General features: G+C 29.4%; 1 protein-coding gene across 7 annotated transcripts; it reads left to right on the top strand.

Annotated features, from left to right (window-relative positions):
* Window positions 1–1,030: 1,030 nt before the first annotated feature.
* LOC132948563 (probable multidrug resistance-associated protein lethal(2)03659) lies at window positions 1,031–22,030 on the top strand. Of its 7 annotated transcripts, none has more exons than XM_061019078.1 (28): window positions 1,038–1,505; window positions 1,770–1,829; window positions 7,179–7,244; window positions 7,317–7,397; window positions 11,149–11,259; window positions 11,330–11,464; window positions 11,751–11,961; window positions 13,046–13,268; window positions 13,342–13,498; window positions 13,599–13,737; window positions 14,703–14,813; window positions 14,939–15,214; window positions 15,281–15,445; window positions 15,526–15,647; window positions 15,706–15,803; window positions 15,880–15,965; window positions 17,068–17,450; window positions 17,520–17,809; window positions 17,898–17,977; window positions 18,160–18,310; window positions 18,395–18,501; window positions 20,254–20,377; window positions 20,459–20,626; window positions 20,732–20,859; window positions 20,922–21,167; window positions 21,283–21,455; window positions 21,543–21,783; window positions 21,848–22,030. In XM_061019078.1, exons 3-28 carry the CDS (start codon window positions 7,237–7,239, stop codon window positions 21,869–21,871), a joined length of 4,038 nt encoding a protein of 1,345 aa, XP_060875061.1. In that variant the 5' UTR covers window positions 1,038–1,505; window positions 1,770–1,829; window positions 7,179–7,236; the 3' UTR covers window positions 21,872–22,030. The 7 variants fall into 7 exon arrangements, with proteins under 7 accessions (XP_060875067.1, XP_060875061.1, XP_060875063.1 ...); XM_061019080.1 differs by having other exon boundaries at window positions 7,182–7,244; XM_061019082.1 differs by lacking the exon at window positions 1,770–1,829 and adding an exon at window positions 10,521–10,702.
* The last annotated feature ends 1,894 nt before the right edge of the window (window positions 22,031–23,924 follow it).

Consider the following 23,924-nt stretch of genomic DNA (forward strand, 5'->3'; position numbering starts at 1 on the left):
CTTGCGAACGTTCATTTTCTTCAATGCGGCGGTTAAAATCTTGTCAAAGAACAACAATGAGACAAGAACGATTTTAAAAATGTATTGATATGATATAAATATCGAGAGAGATTTAACTAATAGTCTTGACACAAAAACAATTATTGATACATTTTCAGCAACTTATTGGAAATAAGTATTGATTTAATATTATTTTATACGATTGTATTACTTTATATGTACATTTTGTATTTGACTATTTGAGTAAAAGTTGAATTAATGTGTCGTGGTATATAATTATTTATAATTTTAATTAAAATTGTTTAATTCACTACCTAATTGAATTTATTTGTGTATTGTTAGTAGCCAGCCGGTACATTAATTGGGGAGGTTCGAGAACGAAGCTCCTGTGCAGGGCACGGGGTATGTGCTGCTGATAAAATTCTAGCCCCCTCCCCCACCCCCAAAAAAATGTACCCTATTTTCGCCTACGCGGCTTGACGGATTGAACAACAAAACCAAACTCAACACGGCCTCTAGCTCTGATGAACTGAACCAAAAGAGTGGACACGACTATGATTATCGTAGAATAATAATATAATTAATTGTTCTATGCTACATATTTTGCTTCTCGGGAGTCGCGAGTGTCGTGGTCTGCCTATTCGAGAAACCAGCAGGTGTAAATGCTTTCGGGGTAGAGAATCATTTTTCAGATTACAATATTATTATAATATTATAGATCGCTAATCAACGATAGGACGATATTCGATTGTTAGAACTTTGCAAAAACTATCGAATTTTATTCCACTTGTATGTGTGACCGCGAATAGATTTCAATTACACAGAAATTATTCGAAAATTGTTCATTCGAACGAGCCGAATATTTTATAATAATATAAGCATTTCGTACTATCGATTATCGAACGGCACCGGATCATCGAATAATTCGATTGTGTCTGCAATATCACTATCGTACGCCACTATCGAAATTCTCGCATTCGTCACTCTCTCCCTCGTTGTCTCTCACTGTGTGTGTCTCTCTCTCGTCTGCGCCACAGTGTAATAATATACACGAAAACACGCGCTCGACAGTGGCAGTCGCGGGCCCGTCCACGCACCGGTTTTTCTCAAGTTGCTCTTTCCGTCTGCGACACGGCGTGAGTGATGGTATATTATTATAATCGTAGCTGATCGTCGTTTACCGAAACATTTTCTAGTCCTGTCTAGTCTCCGATAGTGTTGACGATCGTCGGTAATCGATGCGCCTTTGAATTGTTATTTTTTCATTATCGAGGTTCCGGACACGACCGCGGTGACGTCTGATTCCACGCAGCTATAGATACTTCCCGATTTCATGACACTCTCGAATTCGGCACGATATAACGTTGTAGACGAGTGTCCGGAATTGTTCATATTATTTTCAATGCATTCTCTCAGTCCTCGAATATAATATAATATTATATTAATAGGTGTTTATAATTATTGTAATATATTATCGTCGGCACCGCCCGGAGATTCGAAAACTGGTAAGTACACGTCTATAATTGACAGACGGTAATTATTCTGCATCGAGTACTTAGTAGAATAAAGTATATAATATTATAATACATATGTCATATGATATTAGGTAAGATATTAATTATTAGCGCTGAGAGGAGGTACAATATTGTGCACATTTTACACACTTGGGAAATACACTAACACGAAACGTCTAACGCGCATAACAGAATAATAATGGTAGACTGTATTAAAAAAATTTGTCGTTTTTACATTTTCTATTTTATTTATAGATTTGTCGAATGGAATTTCTTACTGTGAAAAATCATTCAGAATCACCTAACTACAATTGAGTATGAATATTATTTTATTTTTTTTATTTCTGGTTATTTGTTTATTTAAAAAAAAAAAATACAAGTTGGGTATATAATCTAATTGTTGGCTTGGACTAATATAATATACATTTTTTCTGTTTAAGTTTTCTTCGCTTGTGTATTTTGGGCATTTTATCACAATGTGATTGTTCGTATGGCTGTCGTTGTGTAGGTACTCGCACGTTGGACTGTGTTGTATGGTGATGAATATATAAATATATAATTATATGCATATGTCATATCTAAGTATACTATATCATACACTAGTACCTACTACAAACTGAGTGAAAGTGAATATTTATGAAACTATGATTACTGAAAAACCAACTCCATTGTATTTTTTTGACGTTTTGGTGTATATTTTAGCGCAACTAAATTATTGCAATATTAACGTGACTTTATTTCCAATAAAAGATTTCGTAAAACAAAACTATCAATATTATGTTTGGTATTGATATATTTTGGAAAGCAGAGCCAAGGGAGAGAAGTAAATTGTAGTTTGTTTAATGTTTTTTGAAAACCAAAAGTTTGCTTATTTTTTTTAAAGTTTTTGACAATAATTGTTTAGTGGTTGTTAATTAGGTTGACATGTAGAGTGAGTTGTTCTTTGTGCAGTTCATTTTTAGTGTATTAGCCTTTCATTTAGGTTTTATGGGAATCGTTTTTTGATTTTCTAATTTTAATAATAATAACATTTTATACCAATAATTGGTTAGGAATTATTCCTAATAAAATGTAATATTATATTTATTTAATCACAAATCGATTCTTACAAATTCCTACGAAAAGAACGAATAGTTCAAATTTTACTTTGCAAGGTTTAGTGTTTACTTTAAGTATTTGATTTTTTTTCCCACAATTTATAATAATATAATGAACAACAGTTTTTACATCAGCTTCTAATACAGCTCTTGACAGTCGGACAGATGTTTGGTTGGCGGTTTCATACACATAGTATTATATAATATTATGATCTGGCACCTGGTTGATGATGGAGGCGTAGTCCCCTCCTCTCCATGGTACTGTATGGCTTATTATAAAGAGTACTGTACGATATATATATATATTGAATATTCCTGGCCTCTGGTATAACGATAAATTCAGTGACTAATTCAACGGTGCACACTAGTTACGCCTCGATAGTAGCGGATAGCTGTACGCATATACGATATACATGAATAATTGCAACGAAAATAGTTAGTAGTTGGCTAATTTATATGAATAGCACCAGGATTAATTTCAATTAAAAAATAGGAGCTTAGAAACTTGTGAGTTGTAGTTTTAATATAAGTAATACAATTGTATAATGTCTAGATGCATTGAACAAAACAAACATCATTATATTACAAACGAAAAATATTTACATTTATTTGTGTTCACACTGCAGTGTCACTTTTTAGTTTTTTTTTTTTTTATTAAACCTATAATTTGTACCTATACATTCGTGGGTCCATAAGTCAATGCGGATTACGGGCGATTGTAAGCTCGACCAGAATAAATAAAACATGCCCTGATTTTATCATATCTAATTAGTATTTACTATTTACCTTATAACATTTTTCCAATGTTCAGAGTATTACCATTAGTCAGATGACAGAAGGTCATTCTCAGAAATATCCTCCAATAATTATTATGATAATTTATCTTGATTTTCATATTATTAAAAAATTTAAAAGTTTGAAAATTCAATATTACAGCATAATATTATACAATTATATAAATTTAAATGTGTATAACTCGCGATAATACTGACTGCTTTTATTTAAAAATCTCCTAGGAGGATGAAAGTTGTAGATTGGACATAATAATACCTAATATTAAAAATATTTACCCTGTATTAATTAAGTTGTTGTCAAAAAATTATTATAAATAAAAAGTTGTTAAATATTTTATTCATCTCACCAGGATGTATTTAGTATTGTACGTGGTCATATTATAATAAGTAGGTATATGAATTATTTCTATTTTTGTTATAGTAAAAACAATACAAATTACATTTTTGTAAGATTTTTTATTGCCCCCCCCCCCCCCCCCATTTAGAAATCAATAATAATAATATGTTGTATATCATAGTATGGTATAATTATATATACTATTGCACAATTTATTTCAAAATTGTTCAATAATATGAAATGCAAGGTTAAATGGTGGTGACATCCAGTACGAAGAAAATGTATCTATTCTGAGAAAATTATACTAAAATATTTATACTAGTTGTCATTGTTAGATGAGAGTCTGGGATATAAAAGTCATTAATTTTCCTGAACAGATAAATAGGGCCTTAAATTTAAGAACCATTTCAAACGTGGATCTACATTTATTTTGTACGAGCTGCACCTTCACAATAGTCAGGATCAGAGTTAATCGTAGCACACTAATAATTATTTTCGTGAATCTGTTTAATAAAGTGCATAATATCATTGTATTAATTCAACTGTAATAAATTATTTCAACTTCTAGTGAAGTGCTCTCCATTTAAGTATCGATTGTTGGTATTGCTGCAGCACCACAACAGAATTAATATAAAACGGTAGTTTCTGTTTGAATTTTTTTTTAATAACTACAAATTTGTAAATATTTGGCGAATCAAAATATTGCTTAAATGTAATGATTCACAAGCGTTAGTAGTTCTTTAAATATTGGAAGTTTTCTCAGCCTACATAATCGGAGAAAAACTAAAATTTTCAGATGTACATATTATTATAAGATTACAATTAAATAATCACAAAACTGTATTATTTTTTCGTAATATTTTTTATTATAAGATAATATATGAGTAATTAATTTTTCTATGATTTTTGCAATTGCGTATATTTTATAACAAAGGTATGGATACAATGTACATAAAAGTGTTAGTACATTCAATAATTGATTTGTAGCTGTTGGTGAAAAAATAGCAAAACACAATATATAGAGTGATAATAAACTAACTGACGGGGTCGAAGTATTAAAAAAATCATACTAGGAATAGCGATAATATATTAATTAAGTAAGAATATTTTAGAATACATTCGTTTTTCTGAAATAGGAGTATTGTTATTAATTACTAGATATAGGTAATTAAAAGTTGAAACATTAGAGCAATGGGCAATGGGTTTTGATTACATAATATTTCCATAACTTCAAATACTTTAATACAAAAATCGAACTACGTTATAATGTTACATACTCACTTAATTAATTTAAGTTTCTCAAAAGGTATATATTTCCACAAATTTATAAAAATCAACGATAACCCATATTTACAAAGCTGCAGGTGATGCATCAGAATTATGAAATCATCGGTTAATTTCATTTGGTATTAAATGTTCTAAAATCCAATCAAATAGATTCATTATAGACAACAATGCTCAAAATGACAAATAATTTGAGTTCAGGGATAATACGGGATGCCAAGAGGGAATTAAATAAATTCAGGGCTTGAAACCGGTTACCGGTTTTTACCGAAAACCGGTAATTTCCCGGAATTTTGGGGAACCTATAATCGGTTACCGTTATTATAAACCTATTTGTACTCCCGGTTATCGGTTACCGGTTACCGTGACAATTTTTCAGCTAACATAAAACGTTATAATAACGTAATATGTCTTAACCGGTTAAGATCCGATTACCGGTATTTATAAATACTGACTACCGTTACGTATGAACTATAAAATATTATGTTTAATTTATTTTCGCTACATAAATGATTATACGCTCGTAGCTACTAATGGTTTATAATAAATAATAACTTCTTAAAACTATTCTTAAATCATACTATTATATCTTCGTTCTTTTTCCCTAGTCTAAATTCTTGTAATAATAATTCAAATAATTAGTATTCTACAATTCTATTTCCTACCTATCTATAACATAAAATATCGTTGGTTGGTAATGACAGTACCTACTTGATAGTCGATAGTCCCGGTCTACCTCATCGTATATTGTACTGGGAAATCTAAAAATAGCTTGATTCCTATAACAACACGAATATTGTATTAAGTTTACGGGTACAAAGGTGTAGTACAAATTTTTTTTTTTAAAACCGGTATCCAATCGGTTACCGGTAACCGACATTTTTTGGAAGTGGTTATCACTTAACGGTAACCTGTAATTTTAAATATAGTACCGGTAATTGGTTACCGCTAACAACAGAACCGGTATCCAAAAAAATTTCAGTTAACCTAACCAATTAAATCAATAACGGTTTTAAGTCCTGGGAAATTTCATATTTTTCTAAATGAATATATGAATTATTGTGACTTGGTGTGGCGCGATCCGTACACTCACTCAACTGCGAAAACGCTCTGAGTATACGTATCGGCCGGTGTTGCTAGTTCTAGGATGGGTGACCACCCGGGATTTTTAGCAATAAATCCTTGTCACATGTACACATAAAAAACGTGTTCCAATCACAACCGTTCCTCCCCCCTACAAACAAAAACAGCTAATATATATATGAATTATTATTCGAGAGTATAAGACATATTGTTTGAAATTTATTCAATATCTCATAAGTTACTTCTTTTGAAATTAATATAACACATTTATAGGTCATATTTTTTGTTAGTTCAAATTATAGATACTTATTTAATAGGCTTATTACGAGCCGCGAGCCGTGAGCTGGGCCACGGATATAGATATTGTATCTATATTCGTGACTGTACTCAACTTTATCGACAATGTTATATCGATTAATAAATTAGTTCCGGAGCAATAAATATTAGTTTAATCCTTAATATATGACGTTTTAAATATTTAGCATTAGTGGAAAATATAAGATAATTGAGATACAATTCCAAAATTATTATAGAAATAATATCAGTGTTTGATAAACAGATTTATGAAATGTGACTATTATTGACTATGAAATCATGTTATTTATTTAATTTGTATCGTATTTTGCATTATTATAATTGTTTAAATAAATATTTTTTGTATAACATAGGACATAGGTAGTTAAAAATTGAAAATGGCAATGTTGCAGAGTTTTTTATTCTCAATCGTGTAGGTTTTCTTTTGTATTTCTATATAGGTACTTTCATACGCTGGCAAATTTGGTCAATCGTGTCGCAAAAAAGTTGTTTTATGCTCAATAATGTCGTAGCAATATTTTTCCTTATATTTTAATAATAGGTAAACTCAATGTTATATTAAAATTTACAGAGTAAAATAGATTCTTCTGAACATGAAATTTGCCATGTTATGTGTTAGTAAGTTGAAGAAGACATAAGAAGACACATGTGGGCACGACGTACTAATAATAAAAATGTTGTTAATCAAATGATAATATTGTAACATTACTACTAAGCGGATAAATATAAATTTATAAAACTATTTTTTTTTTAGAAGAACGGCATTTAAAGTAACTATATTCATAATAGCGTATTGATAGAGCGTCTACGCCATGAACAGGTTAGTTGTAGAAAATATTTATTACAATTAATTTGTTTGCTTATTAATTATTATTATTAATTATTATTTTAGATTTCCAGATGACAATGGTGAAATAAAACGACCTCTTAATCCAAGATCTAATGCAAATATTTTTGAAATCATTACTTATGGGTAATAAACAAATTGAATTATATTATATTTTGTTAAGGTGCATTAATTAACCATTTAAATAGCAATTTAATCTTAAAAAACCACGTAAATATAAAATAAAAGGTACTGTACTACTGTTCTCACTATAAAACCGTAAATATTCAATACGTACGTACGTACTATTTGTGCGTAAAATATAGTCCATCTATTTATTTCGTCTTATAATTTACAATTACTTAATCTGCCGGTAAAAGTACGTATTACCGTGTAATACCGCAAAAATGTAACAATTTCATGTGCACAAATAAAAACAAAAAAAAATTCTGTTATCATTATATTATAATTGTTATTAATTTCATATCATATAATAAACAAAAATTAATTATATTAATAAATAACAATTTAATTTAAAAAAAAAAACAATATGTCAAGGTATAAGTATATAGAGTATTAGTTAACAGTAAAAATATAAAATATTATAAGTAGGTGTATAGCCAAGTAGGTACCTATCAGGCATACCGCGGTATACATATAACTTTAGTTTCATTTCAATAATTATTGTTTTTAATATCACATATCGATCATATTAAAATGTTTTAAAATGTATTGATAAAAATATAATTAGAATAAATGAACAAGTAAAATAAATATGTACAACTAAACTATAGTTTTTATAAAAATCACATAACTAAAGGGAACTGTATATTGTCTACTTGGGTATAAGTTATGTAATATATATTGCCGTTATCAGCGGTTATCACCGTACTATAATTGTATGTTATCGTGATTATTTACAATTTTCAAAGCACTATAACACGAAGTATTACTTATCGTATTACATATTATATTATATTGCCTCAAAATTAAAATCAGTAGTTTCCAAACTTTAATTGGCAGAATCTGGTATCACGCCGCCCGTTTTCGCCGTTACATAATATTTTATCGTGGAGTGAATGCATGGGCAATAATATTTTAACAAGATGCCCAAAAAAAATATATATGATCGTCATAGTATTTAATATTTATAATATCATTATTCATAATATTAAACATTGTGCTGCGTTATTGCAAAATATTTTATGGTATACTTGGGATAATGTGGGTGCCGGGTGGTATAAATATATAATATTATATAGGTATTAAATTTAGTTCGTAACATAAACTTCAACTTGTGACTTCAACGATACCGCGCGGCTGGTAATTATTGCCTATATTGTGTGATAGGTAGGTACCTATTTATTAAGCTTTGCGAATGCCTTATAGTTTAATATTAATAGTTTGTAATCTAATATGTACACTATTACTATATTACCTACTGGCTACTACGCTACTATTTCTATACATATTATGTTTTTTTATATGTAGAAATAGTGGGACGTAGGTAATACTGTAATAGTGTGATTATAAAAATAAGATAATAAAACACTAAATATTTTATCAACACATGTTATTCATCATCATAAACGTCTATTATACTTCTGACTGCAGACTCTGAATATACTTGGTTAATTAGCATTAGGTTTATTATTTTTCGAAACACTTGATAACGCAACTGTCAACTACCCACATGTTTATATTATAATGTAATAATTGTATAGTATTCTCTAACGATAAAAAATGCAATAAACATCAAAGAATAAAATGAATTTTTGTTTTCATACTACCTTTATATATTATTATAATACTAGCTGTCAACCGCGTGCTCCGCCCCCGTGGATAGTTGTTTGCAAATTGTGGTGCAGTTTCGTGGCTCCACAAATCCTGTCTATCTATCTTGCAACGTTTTATTTTTATTTGAAGAGTAATATTGAGCTGTATGCAGAGTAGTGTAAAACTGTTAAAAACTTATCTTAACTTTTCCGTTACCAGGAAAAAAAATTCTGATTGTTCAACTCTTGTGTAAGCATGTGTAAGCATGTGGAAGCAATATCTTTTTAAGTGTAAATGATATTATATTTTAATGTATAGCCATCTCGAACGGCGTTATCCCGTGAGATTCGCAGAAGTATATTATCAGTAAATCGTGGACACCGTGCTGTTTGTACCGGTGGAAGACATTAGCACCAAAACTAATTGGTATCGTACGAAAGCGCAACAATCCTAGATACCTGTGTGCCACACTTAATAGATATTACATTTAGAACTATATATTATATTTTATCAATTTATTATTGACATTTTTTCATAAGATCGAAAAAATCAACCGATTTATTAATTTCTATTATATTTATTGACAATTTTAGATTTTGTGCGGAGGTAGGAATGTAATGGTCTTACAATGATGTTTATTTCTTTTTTATTCTGTAAACACTTTTTATCCCTCTAAACTTGCTCAAAAGTATCAAGTATAGCATTTTTTTTGATAGGTTATGTTCTTGAGCTGGTATTTTAAAGAGGTCATTTTTCGATTTTCGAAACGCTACTCGAAATAAAAGCGATTAAAGGAGAAATAACGTACGATTTCACGATTTTATAATATTAAATAATTACGGACGACGTTTTCTACCAGAAATATTGCTTCAAATGAAAAATAACAAGAGATATTTTTTGTTGTATTTTAGATTTTGTTCCTTACGGTTTAAAGTTCGGAAAAACTTGAAATTTGGGTTGTTTACTTATATTAGCCTTACCTAGACATGGTAAAATTTTCAAAACATTTGAGCGACTTATGAGCTTTTTCTTTTCTTTTATATTTTTTTTCATTTTTATGATATTTCCTAATTATAAATTATAATTATAATTATATAACTTACCTATTTATATAAATCGTTCTTAAGCTGTTCTTAAAACGCTTTGTTTATCACCATAGAAACGAATAAAATTAAATAAAAAAGATTCCTTCATCCGCTCAGAATCGTTTTTTATCGAATGCAATCATTGCATTCAAATCGAATACAGTAAAATTACACTATCCTGTCCGAGGCCCGAAGGGACGATGGACTAACATCCGCCACCGAAATGCGCTGACCTATTTTTTTCCTCTTATAACACCATTTGTGGAGCGGCCAAGGTTTCATTTCCTCTTTTTATTTTAATAAAATTCTTCAAAATGTATATTAACTAAAACTACAACAATCATAACCAATAGCAACCTTTCAATAAACAAAAATATATTACTATTTAGTTTATTTTTTTCTTGTACAGATGGCGCCACTGTTGCATTTTTGACATCCAGATTTCCTACTTTTCCAGCAGATTTTCCTAAAATGTTCTTTCATAAGAACCTTGCCCTGACAATTACAAACATAACAAAATAAAAAATCAGCCAAAACGATCAAGCCGTTTCGGAGCCAACCCGTGACACAAAATCTGGACTTGCTTTTATAGTATAGAATAATAAAATTGTATTTTTAAATTAAATTTGTAATTCGTACAAAAAGTTATTTCACGCACAATAGACTTTTTAAGTTAATTAATTAATATAATTATAATACAATCTTACATAACTTAAAATATAATTTTTTTTATAAATAAGTAGGTATATACAATTAGTGAAATAATTTAATACTAAGCTAATAAAACTAAAATGATTACTCATTATTAAAACCTTTAACTATACATAATTATGTATTAATGTATATAAGTAAAAGACTTTTGCATTTTATATTTTATAGGTAGGTACATCAATATTTTGTCTTGCAGTAACCTAGTCGTTAATTTTATTTTTTTTTATTTTTTAAATATAGTTATTACTTATTATTACCTATATTTAATGGATAATGCCGGTAATAAATTGTAGATTTTGGACTCTTAACTAATTATGTTTGTTTAGTTGGATGTTGAATCTGTTCAAAACAGGACAAAACAGAGATTTAGATGAAACCGATTTATATACGACATTGGACGACCAGATATCATCATCATTAGGCGATGAATTAGAAAAGTAAATTAATTGAAATTCAACGTCATCTTTATTATTATTTTGATTAAATTAATTTTTGATTTATCTTTAGGGAATGGCGTTTAGAACTGACCAATGCATACTCTGCGAATCGTACGCCTAGTCTGCCGAGAGCTTTGATTAAAATGTTTGGTTATAAATATATGTTCATTGGATGTTTATTCGCCATCAATGATATTATTTTTAGGTAAGAACGTTTACTGTAAGTTATACTTTTTTTATATATTGAGTATCGAAATATATTGATATTAGGTTTTGACCGGCGACTGATGCTTGATGGGACTCTTATATAATTGTTTATAATAGGTCCTATTACATATATTTTTCGAACTTTCTGCTCGGTATTATTTATGCTGTTGAACGTAATTTTTTTTTTATGTATTATGTAAGTCTTGCGGTAAAATATGATAGGTACATAGTATTTTTATGATGTTTTCGTGTGATGTACATACCTATAATGTTATATTTTATAGAGTATCTGGGCCACTATTAGTTGGCGGGTTATTAGCATATTTCAACCCCGATGGTTCCAACACTACAGACTTGAAACACGCATACATGTATGCGTCTGGTATAGTGTTTTCCTTGTTAATTATAATGATATTGCAACATTCAAGTATTGAAGAAAACTTACAATGTGCGTTGAAGATGCGAGTTGCTTGCTGTTCTATCATATTTAGAAAGGTGAACCTCGTTAAACATTATTTAATTATAAGTATAGAATATAGATACATAGGTTTTGAATTATTTCTTGTCAGGTGGCACTGCTGTTCCTAGTATGTCAAATGTTATTTGATGTCACCACACTTACTCATTGTACCTGTAGTATAAATATTGATTGTAAATATATTTTTAAATAATAAGGTTTTGAATAAGCGATTAAACCATTGTGATAATTATCAACAATATTTGAATTTTGAAGTCAACATTTTAAAAATCATCAGTATAACCATAACAGTCTGTATAGTATGTTTATAAATTATTTGATATTTGTCGATCAATTATCCTATTACTATCTATATAGTTTTTATGTGTAACAACTAATAAAATACAGGTATATAATTATAATAATATTTGATGGTAAATTATTAAGCTGTAAGTATACAATTTCAAAAAAATCCTGTACTTATTCACTTAACTGTATGTCTGTATGACAATAATGATAATATAAATCGACCATCGATATTTTTTTAATGTTTGAATGTTGGTAAAAATAAGTGACTTCATGATTATATTGTTATTATTAATTTTGGTAGCTAGTAGGTACTAGCTACCTATAGTATAGGATTTCGCGAATGTGTGGAAGAGTACAACAGACATCAGTAAAGCAAAGAAAATAAATACGGATATTAATGTTTACATTTTGTTGTCAACTACGCAATATAAATATTGTATTTGCGGTCGAGATAAAATTTCGTACATGGACTATAATAAAGAACGTTTTAATTTTAGTTGACAGTTTAGCAAACACACATCTACCACCAAAAATTAAAAATTAAATTGCACTTTAATATATGCGATATGCCTACTTAAAACATTCAATCGATGCCAACATTGAACAATTATTATCATAATATTATATATAATTTAATTACATTATTATTATATTACCGTATATTAGTAGATAATGTACTTTCATATTAGACTCAATGTCTCAATTTCTAAAACAAAACACAATAAACGTAGATAATATACTGGTTGTTCTTTTAGAATAAATAACAAAATATAAAATAATGTTTGTTATATCTACTATATTTATTTTACCTAGGCATTGTGTTTAAGTCAAACAGCTCTTGGCGAGACCACTGTGGGCCAAGTAATAAATTTGATATCGAATGATGTTAGTCGATTCGATATTGCAGCGAACTCAATTCATTATGTATGGATTGGTCCCCTGCTAACAATTGTGGTAATATATTTTTTGTGGCATGAAATTGGCGTATCGTCATTAATTGGAGTATCTGGATTTTTATTTTTTATTCCGTTACAATGTACGTTGAATAGAAAATTTTGAAAGTAACCATATTATTTTATTTATTAACAGACGGCTTGTTTTATTTTCAGGTTTGTTGGGGAAAAAAATGTCCGAATATCGATTGAAGACGGCCACAATTACCGACGAGAGAATACGTTTAATGAACGAAATAATTTCGGGAATACAAATAATCAAAATGTACACTTGGGAAAAACCATTTGCAAAACTTATAGAACATACCAGAAAGTTTGTGATATTATTCAACAATATTAATTATTATTAAATATTTTGATATAATAATGCATATACCTATTAATAATTATTATATTTATTGATGTTGTTATAGAAAGGAAATGAAACAAATTCGAAGAACTTCATTTCTGGGTATTCTAACTTTTGCGTTTTCAGTAGTTCAAGCTAAGCTTCAGCTGTTCATCAGTATTTTATCATTCATGTTACTCGGAAACAATATCTCAATCAGAAAAGTAAAATACACTAAATAATCTCCTAAATGTCCGTAAACATCTCAAAATGAGTCAAAATATTTTGAAAATGTTTTCAAGTATAAATTGATACAATAAACATTCGTTTTTGAATTACAGTAAAATAAGGAAATCGCTACATGACAAATCGAGTAAATATTATCCAATATTGTAAAAATTTGAACTTCAGACGCTCATAAAAATTTAATTTGATTTTTCGGTAGACTTTTTTTTTTTTGATAAAAGTAAACAAGCTTATGAGGAATCTTGTGTTAAATTCTCACCTCTTAAATTAAAAATTAAAAATTTTTATGGTTTTCCAACTCAAAATAATCTGAACATATTTGTGATGTTTACGTATTTTGTCAAAATTTGAACTTGAAATGCTTATAAAAAAAAATGTATTTTTAATATTTTTCAATTGCCTTTGTAACAATATATTAGAAGCGTTCTATTAAATTTTAAGCTTTTTGAAACGAATAAAATTTGACTGGTATTTATAGAAAAAAAAACTAAACAAATTGGAAATTTAAAATTTAAATAGCTCAAAACAAGTCAAAAATTTTTTAAAACGTTATGGTGCATAGGAAATGCTAATACAAACATTCAGTGAAAATTTCATGTATCTACGGTAATTTGTTTTAGAGTTACACTAAAAACAAAAATCAAAAACCGATTTTGCTAAAAAATTCCCATTTTCCTTAGTTTTTTAAATTTTTTTAGGTGCTTCTGAAAAGTACTGTGAATTTTTTACTGTTGGCCTCCCCAAAGTACCAATTAGATTCACTTTCCCATTGGACAAGATATTGAAGTTGAAAAGCGAAGCATTTTTTCAACTACTTATCACATCCACAACAAATTTAAAAAAATTTAAAAAAAACACATTATTGTAAAATAAATACATTCAACGCTCCGCTCAAAAACCAAAACATAAAACAGATTGATAAAATATAAGTACATATATTTAGGTTTTTGTCTTAGCTGCATTTTTCTCTCTATTGCAACAACCAATGACGAAATTATTTGGCCGAGGTTTAACTCAATTAGCTGAACTGAAAATATCTCTGAAACGCATACAGGTACATGAATAAATATGAATTCTTACATGATTAGAAATTAGATTATATATTTTAATTTTGATATATATGTAGGAATACATACAAATTTTTATTTATAAGAACATTTTTATGACTTTTTTGTACAGAATTTTATGTTGCTTGAAGAAAAAGATAGCAAAATCCTAAATCTTTCAACATCTGCAGTCAAACCATTAACAATTGGAGTTATGAAATCGGACATAAATACAGACAATATTGATATTAAAAAAAACACAGGATGTGTAAATAGTTTTGGTATAGTTTTTTCGAATGCTAGTGCAAAGTGGACAGACATACAAACATGTAACACTTTGGAAAACATTAATCTAAATATCATACCAGGACGATTGGTGGCAATTATCGGACCAGTAGGAGCCGGAAAAGTACATAAAATCTATATAAATAATTATTTCTATTTACCTTAATAATTGTAAAATAAACGGTTACAGAGTTCATTATTACAAGCAGTCTTGCGCGAATTGCCGCTTTCCGCAGGTAAAATATCCGTTTGTGGTAAAGTGTCTTATGCATCACAAGAACCATGGCTGTTTGCCGGTACTGTTCAACAAAATATACTTTTTGGTTCGCCGATGGACAAAGAGCGTTACAAACAAGTACCTACAAATTGCAAATTATAATATTATATAGGTAAAATATTCGCAATAATATAACCTTTAATTTGGTGATGAATTAGGTTATAAGTGTATGTGCATTAAAAACTGATTTTAAACAATTTCCACATGGTGACAGGACTTTGGTGGGTGAAAGAGGAGTTACTCTAAGTGGGGGCCAGAGATCGAGAATAAATGTAGCTAGGTGAGTAACAGCTGGAAAATAAACTGTAAATAATACATTCAATATGTTCGATTTTTAGAGCAATATACAAACAAGCAGATATATATTTACTGGACGATCCTTTGTCGGCAGTTGATTCTAAAGTTGGCAGGCATTTGTTTGAGAAATGCATCAAAGGTATAAGGTATTGAATTTTCTTTTTAAATTACAAACAAATTACAACACTTACGATCATTTTATTTCTGTTTAATAGATTATCTCAAAGAAAAAGCATGTGTTCTTATTACTCACCAAGTACAATACTTAACTGATGTCGATCAAATAATTCTAATGGACAATGTTAGTATAAAAAAGAGGCGCCCAATTACAACAGAAAATCTTAAATTATAAATAAATTGCGCCGGTGAATATTTATGGATAAAAATACTAAAATAGGTAGTAGGTATGAGGACTTAAAGATCACACTAAACAAGCAATACACAATAAAATATAATACAATATAGTTATAATACGTCCAGTGCTGCAACTAGGCATTTATCATGTTCGTGAAGTTTGCCCTCAACTTTGTCCGAAAATAAATTTTGAATATTAATTGCAAATAAGTCATTTAAATATTATACAATACAGCTTTTGGTTATTCAATATTCATCCACACGTTAAAAGTTATTTACTCGTAGCTACAGAAAAGTGCGAAAAGTGGCCTCCGTTGACTCGGTGTCACCAGGCAAATACGTCTCCAAACGATGTGGCATTTTTTTTTCGATTATTATGATTTAAAAAATATATAAGAAAAATAATATTTATCATATATAATATACTATGTGATGGTTTAAAATATCCATAATCTTTGTATCCTGTACACTAAAACTAAGATACAATTTGACCAAGATAGTAGATATACCTATATAGCATATATACTACATAAGATTTGCCACAAAAAAACTGTACATGGGCTAAATATCACCCACTACTCACTCACTCATTCATAGCTATATCTCAAAAACTACAAGGAGTACGAACCTGCAATTTGGAATAGTGGTTCCTCTAATGCTCTAAATGTACAATAAGAAACGATTTTACCATATACGCATTTTAAAGATGTGGTCAAACTGGGATCTTGAGATTAACGGTGGAAATTGATAATTTTGTTTTGTTTATAAATGGTCACCATTGGTTACTCAGGCAGATCAGGTATAAGCATACTATGCATAAAATTACGGAACACTCCTGTATACTAAAACTAAGATACACTCTGACCGAGATACATATATATACTGTATAGGATTAAGAGCAATTGTTGTACACAATTTATAGGTACCAAAATATATCGTGCAACATTTTAAATCACTATTGAAAAGTAAAAACAATATTGTATATATTGTTTGGATTTCTGATTTACAGGATGTTAATCCAATAACTTTTGTGTTTGTTTTCGTTTTAGGGAAGAATAGTAGCCGAAGGTTCTTATCAAGAACTACAAGCCACCGCTTTTGAGTTTGCGAAATCACTTGGATCTTCAGATGATACAGGAACAAATGAACCAGAAAATGATACCAACAACAGTTTGAATGTACAAATGGTTTCAACTTTGCTCGGTTCCAACAAAAGTATTTCATCGTCTCAAAATGATGTTCATGTTAGTGGAGCTCTAGCTGAAAAATCAAAAAATACGGACAAAATTCGGTCGTCTGGTCGTGTTTCGATTAATGTTTATCGATCATATTTATCTGCCAACGGGAGTGTTTTTAAAGTATTTTTAGTACTTTTTTGTTTTATTCTTACCCAAGTATTGGCTAGTGGTGTTGATTATTGGATTAGCTTTTGGTATTATGACAATTAAAAAATTAAAATGTATGAATTAATTTTTAGATATATTACATGTACATTTTTTAGGATAACTCGTGAAGAATATATTTTGCATAATACAATAAGCTACAATATATCAAATAATAATGGAACATTATCGTCTAGTGATTCATTCACTACATTATTGTTTTCGTCAAATTTTCGTCAAAACTGTGTGATCTTATACGCCGTTATATTAATTTTTTTGATTGTAACCATTATCGTCAGGTGTGTGACGTACGTAATGTTCTGTACGAGAGCTTCGATAAATGTGCATAATCAAATGTTCGATAGATTTATTAAAGCCACGATGTTTTTTTTCAACACTAGGTCTTCTGGTAATTACTCGATCTTATCTAATCTAACCGTATTTCAAACGGTTTAAAATAAAGTATTGTATCCTATAAACGTTTTTTTTTTGTTTAGGTGACATGTTGAATCGTTTTTCAAAGGACATCGGAGCTGTTGACGAGATGTTGCCGTACGTTATATTTGATTGTTTGCAAGTAAATATAAAATATTTTATTTAAAACTGTTTCAAGTTTAATTGAAGGAGTTCAATATAAAAATGTCCCATGTTTTTCTCTCTCCTGGCCACTCTCCCCCCCCCCCTCCCCCATATCACAATATTATATAGAAACTACTGAAGTAAATTACTTGTTTGTTTTTGAATATTTTAAATATCTAGTTGGTAATGTTACTTTTGGGAATCATATTTATTGTTGGATTTGTTAATATTTACCTCATGGTACCGACATTTATCATGGTAATAGTATTCTATAAGATTAGAGTTTTCAATTTGCCTACGTCAAGAGGTATCAAACGGTTAGAAGGAATTAGTATGTATATTTTTGGTATAATTAATAATCAACAATATTTTAAATTTTAAATCATATTTTTTATTTACATTATTATATAAATAGCACGAAGTCCTGTATTTGCACATATGAAAGAAACATTACGAGGTTTAACAACAATAAGGGCATACAAAGTAGAACAAATTTTAATCAATGAATTTGACGAGCATCAAGTGAGTCAAAATTAGTTAATATACTATAAGTTCATAATAATATAATAAACAGTTAAGAGGGCGCTACACCCGCACGTATTCTCTCTATCTTACAAACGCATAACATAGCAAATTTGTACGCGCAGCAGATCACGTTTAGCTCTGTTAATTAAAAAATTAGAATGAATTGACCTCTTATAAAATTTAGAAGTAAGAATCTAGTAAACCTCATAGGATTTTTTTTATATTTTAGTTTTTAAGTATGTTATTTTAAAATTGTAAATTGTTTGTGCATTTCAAAATACTCATAACTTGCTTAAAAACTAAAATATAAAAAACTCAATAAGGTTCACTAGATAATAATCTTACCTTTAAATTGTATAAGAGGTTAGGTTAAATCACTCTAAATTTAAACTAACAGAGCTAAACATGATATTATGCTGAGCGTACATTTTGCTATGTTATGTGTTTGTAAGACAGAGAGAATGCCATCTTAATACATTTTAAATTTCACAATATTGTGTATTTTATGTTATTTGTTATACATTTTTCTTTTTTTGTGTCTGTAGACACTTTTTATAGCAGAACAAATGCTTCAAACTTCAACTTTAAGTGTGTTTTCTTGTGGCCAATCAATCTATAGTTGGTACTTTAAGGGGTCAAACATTTTTTTGTTTCAAAAAACTAGACAATTTCATACTTGATCCTTCATAAATTGTTCTTATTACAATTTAAAAATATCAAAAATACATAGATATAGTAAAAAAAATTGTCATAAGCTTTCGAAGCTCAAATTTTGTTGAAAACAAGAACATTTGAAAATTATATTGTGGTTAAAAATGTCTAATAGTTTTACCCAGACAGCATTTGTAATGATAATATTATAATATTATTATAATAACGTTATACTAATATTATTCATGATTTTAATGTTATAATAATATTATTAAACAAAAAATTGCTATCTGGGTAGTTTTAATATGTGACTAAGGCCTAGACGGCTTTAAAATACAATACAAGGTTCCTAAACATTTGTTTTTACAGAAACCCTCATAAATCTTAATTTATGGAAATTAAAATTTAAAATTTTGAAAAATTGGATTTTTTTTGTTGTAATTCTAAATATAATTTGTTTGGACTTTTCTCCATTATTATGAACATATTTACTATACATAATGCAATTATTTGGATTCATTTTAAGCTATTTATACGGTACAGGTACGAGGTACCTCTATATTATTTTCACGCACCGTGATAAACGATACGTCATGCGTCGTTCTCAACCTAACCTAATAACTAGTCATATCGTATGAAATAAAATTAAAATAACTATGCGATTTGTTTTTGACAAAAATTAGTTCAACCTATCGTATTACTAATAGAAAAATAAATTACTTTTATTACATAAACTAGCCGATCCCGCGCACTTCGTCGCCCATAAAAAAATGATTGTCCAACTCCTTATGGCAACTCAGCAATTCCTGGTAGGCAATCCGACTATGTCAGCCACCTTTTTAAGCAATGTGCGAAAATTCAATGTAATGCAAGCTTGTCCTAATCTGCCCGATAAACCAATGGCAACCAATAAAATAATAAATACTATTTTCTATTTCTATTTTCATCGTATACAAATATACAATGATATGGCATTAAATTCAAATTTATTAACATTACAGTGATCTACTCAATATCGAGTTGCACTAGACAGTCGACACCACTATCAGCAGAATGACTTTTCCTGATTTTTTTCTAATTATTTTGTACAAAATTTAGGACTTACATTCTTCGGCTTGGAATATGTACATTTGTGCGAATCAAGCGTTTGGGCTCTGGTTGGATATAGTCAGTATTACTTATATAAGTATTGTAATATTCAGCTTCTTTGCTGTTGAAAATGGTAGGTCTGAAATGTTTGAACAAATAAATGTGATTTATTACCTATAATGTTATTCATAAAGATTGTTCTTTATTCATTTAGATCATGGAGGAAATATTGGTCTAACTATTACTCAAACGATTACATTGACTTCAATAATCCAATGGGGAGTAAGACAGTTATCAGTCTTAGAAAACCAAATGACATCTGTAGAAAGAATACTTGAATACACAGATTTACCGCAGGAAGCTGATTTTCAATCTCCTTCTGGTACCTATAGTGCCAATTTATAAAATAATACGCCAAATTATTCATAAATTACACTATTACAAATTATAATATATATATATGTTACTGTTAATTAATTTTCTTCAGAAAAAGCACCTCCCAACAAATGGCCTTTTTCGGGAAAAATTGAATTTCGAAATTTTAATCTTCGTTATAGCCTAGATTCACCATACGTGTTAAAAAATCTCAATTTTCAAATACAGCCAATGGAAAAAGTAATTACAGTAATTTCAGTCAATTTTTTACTTGATATAATTATTATGTAATGTTTATTTAGATCGGAATCGTTGGCAGGACCGGTGCAGGTAAATCGTCCATTATTGGGGCATTGTTTAGATTTGCTCTCAATGAAGGATCTATCATTATCGACGATATAGAGATACATAAGTTAGGATTACACGACCTGAGATCTAAGTTTTCCATTATCCCCCAAGAACCAGTTTTGTTTTCAGGAACAATGCGAACGAATTTAGATCCATTTGATGAATACCCCGATGTGGTTCTTTGGAATGCTTTAGATGAAGTAATTTCACTGTATATTATATTTTATATTTATTTAAATGTTTTATTTTTCAGTTTATATTGAGTATGGCTTAATTTTAATATGATCAAAAACTGATATATTATTACTATTTTAGGTGGAACTTAAAACTGTCGTTGAAAGATTGCCTGGTGGTTTAAATTCAAAAATGTCTGCTTTTGGTTCTAATTTTAGTGTTGGTCAAAGACAGTTATTATGTTTAGCTAGGGCTATAGTTCGAAATAATAAAATTATAATATTGGATGAAGCCACTGCCAATGTCGATCCACAGTAATAAATATTTCAATTAATTATTGTTGTTAATTGTATACTGTCTTAACTCTTAAGTGTAATTGTTTATCGTTTTTTGTCTCACAGAACCGATGTCTTGATTCAAAATACAATTAGAAATAAATTCAAATTATGCACAGTGTTAACGATTGCTCACCGATTGAATACCATTATGGATTCTGAACGAGTACTTGTTATAGACGCTGGCACAGTAGTTGAATTTGATCATTCATATAATTTACTGAAAAATAAAGATGGATTTTTATACAAAATGGTAGAACAAACGGGAATAATTACATCTGAATTATTGCACAGCGTGGCCTCCGAGGTATTGTATAATTATTTATTTTTCCTAACTGCATTCTTATGACTTTTACTATATATTTGTTTAGAGTTTTAACGTTCAGACGAAATGAAAATCTGCAGTCAATGTCAAAAGAGTATAAATTCAGAAATTCTGTCTTAAATAAAAAAAAATATTTAATATTCTTTCGTACGTGTACTTACATGATAAATTATATTAATGTGTAACTTTTATAGGATCTGTGATGATAATATAAATTCTTATTTTATTAGAAGAATTAAAAATCGTTTTTATTTTATAGTTTTTTATACCAATTACTAACTATAATAATGTACCTATGTCATTTTTAAATACAGTGAAACTTCCATATACCTACCTAACGAACTTCCAATCAACACAATTTTCCGTTTAACGAAATATTTTTATTTTTTTTGTTTTTTTATTTCTATTTAACAAATTTCTTTACAGTACGAATTTTTTTCATGCTTGCGAGACTTCGTAATGTGGAAGCTTAACTGTAATTTTATTTCGATAGTGGATTTTATCATGTCACACTCCGGGTTGTCACTGATGACTACGAAAACACAATTTAATACACAATGTAAAACACAATCGTATTGTCCAAATAATTAGAAAAAAACACTTTACAAGTATAAAATGTGTTACTTCGTCGTCGCCTACAACAGTATCATTGAAAGTGTTTTCATAACGTTAATGATCTATAAGCGATAACTAAAATGCGTTACGGTGCAGAGTAGTCAGATACATTTTTTGGGAATACACTTTTTGGGAAATTCGCTGATTCGTCGCTGCAGTAATGTATTGGCGTCGACTAGGTCGATTGATGCACTCTGTTTCAATTAGCCATTTAAAAAAGTATAAATCGATTTTGATGTTTGCAGGCGATTGGGGACGGACGGCGAGTCTCACCAGACCTTCGGGCCGCCAAGTGTGAGCTATATTTTAATTTTATAACGTAATTCGTTATAACGTGTGTGTGTGTAATGTAATACGATAATGTTATTATCATAAGCATATAACTACGGTATCTGGTAAAGGAAATCCGTTTCGTGGGAGGTGCTCGGACGACGATATCGGTCTGCGCGCGTCTTCATTAAGGGCTCGCGAGATAATTATCCGCCGGCGGCCCTGACCACAATAATATTGTTATTATTATTATACACACGCGTTGTACACGACCAGCGCAGGCACGCGTGTATTATTATTATTATTATTATTTTTTTTTACTTACACGAAACGGAGAGTTTTGCTTATTATTTATTACACTGGATAGGTACAGCCCCCGGGGTCACGCGCGAACCTATATAATGTTATAGAGTTATCGAGAGGACGTTACACCGGACGTTGTTTACCGTCTCCATCTCGGGGGCCGGTCTACGGAATTGACGAGCTACGCGTTTCCGTCACGACGAATATTTGGTTATGAAATTAGAGTAAAACCGCGTATCGTCGGCTCGGCAAAACAGAAAATTGCAACCCAATATCCCGCAATCTAACATAATATAGTTAATGTTTATATTATTTAAATAATTGAGTAAAATAATAGTATGGATTGTGATTTTTTAACACGCGACTATTTGAACTCGAATATATTGTATTAATAATTACTAGTGCCCGGATTTAAATGCCCTTAAAACCATACAAATATGCTCTAAAAATAGCCATAAATGCCCTTAAGAGGTGCATTTTACAGCATAAATTACCTTAAAAATGACGTATTCATTTTTTAATGATTTTTTTGGTGGGCATTATTTAACACAATATTTAATCTTATCAAAATTATGAACATCAAATCAAAACATACGAAATACGACCGTGATGCAACATGAACTGACTATTTATTAGTTGTTTATCTGGGTACGGGTGACGCTCCACAGTCAATAATTAAAATAAGATAAAAATTGAATTGAAATGAATCGAATGATTGACAATGTGTACGGAAAAACCCGATAAACCTATTAAACGAAAACAAATTAAATATCAAAAAAGCAATTTATCCACTACTATTTTGAATAGGCTAAATTTTTATAGTATGTTGAACAAATAATATGCATTAAAACCAACAAAGATGACCCAATAATGCTAAAAATGCTCTAAAAATAAGAAAACATAAAAAATGCAAAATAAAATTTTTGGCTTTGAAG

This window comes from Metopolophium dirhodum, chromosome 7 (assembly GCF_019925205.1).
Source record: "Metopolophium dirhodum isolate CAU chromosome 7, ASM1992520v1, whole genome shotgun sequence".
NCBI lineage: Eukaryota > Metazoa > Arthropoda > Insecta > Hemiptera > Aphididae > Metopolophium > Metopolophium dirhodum.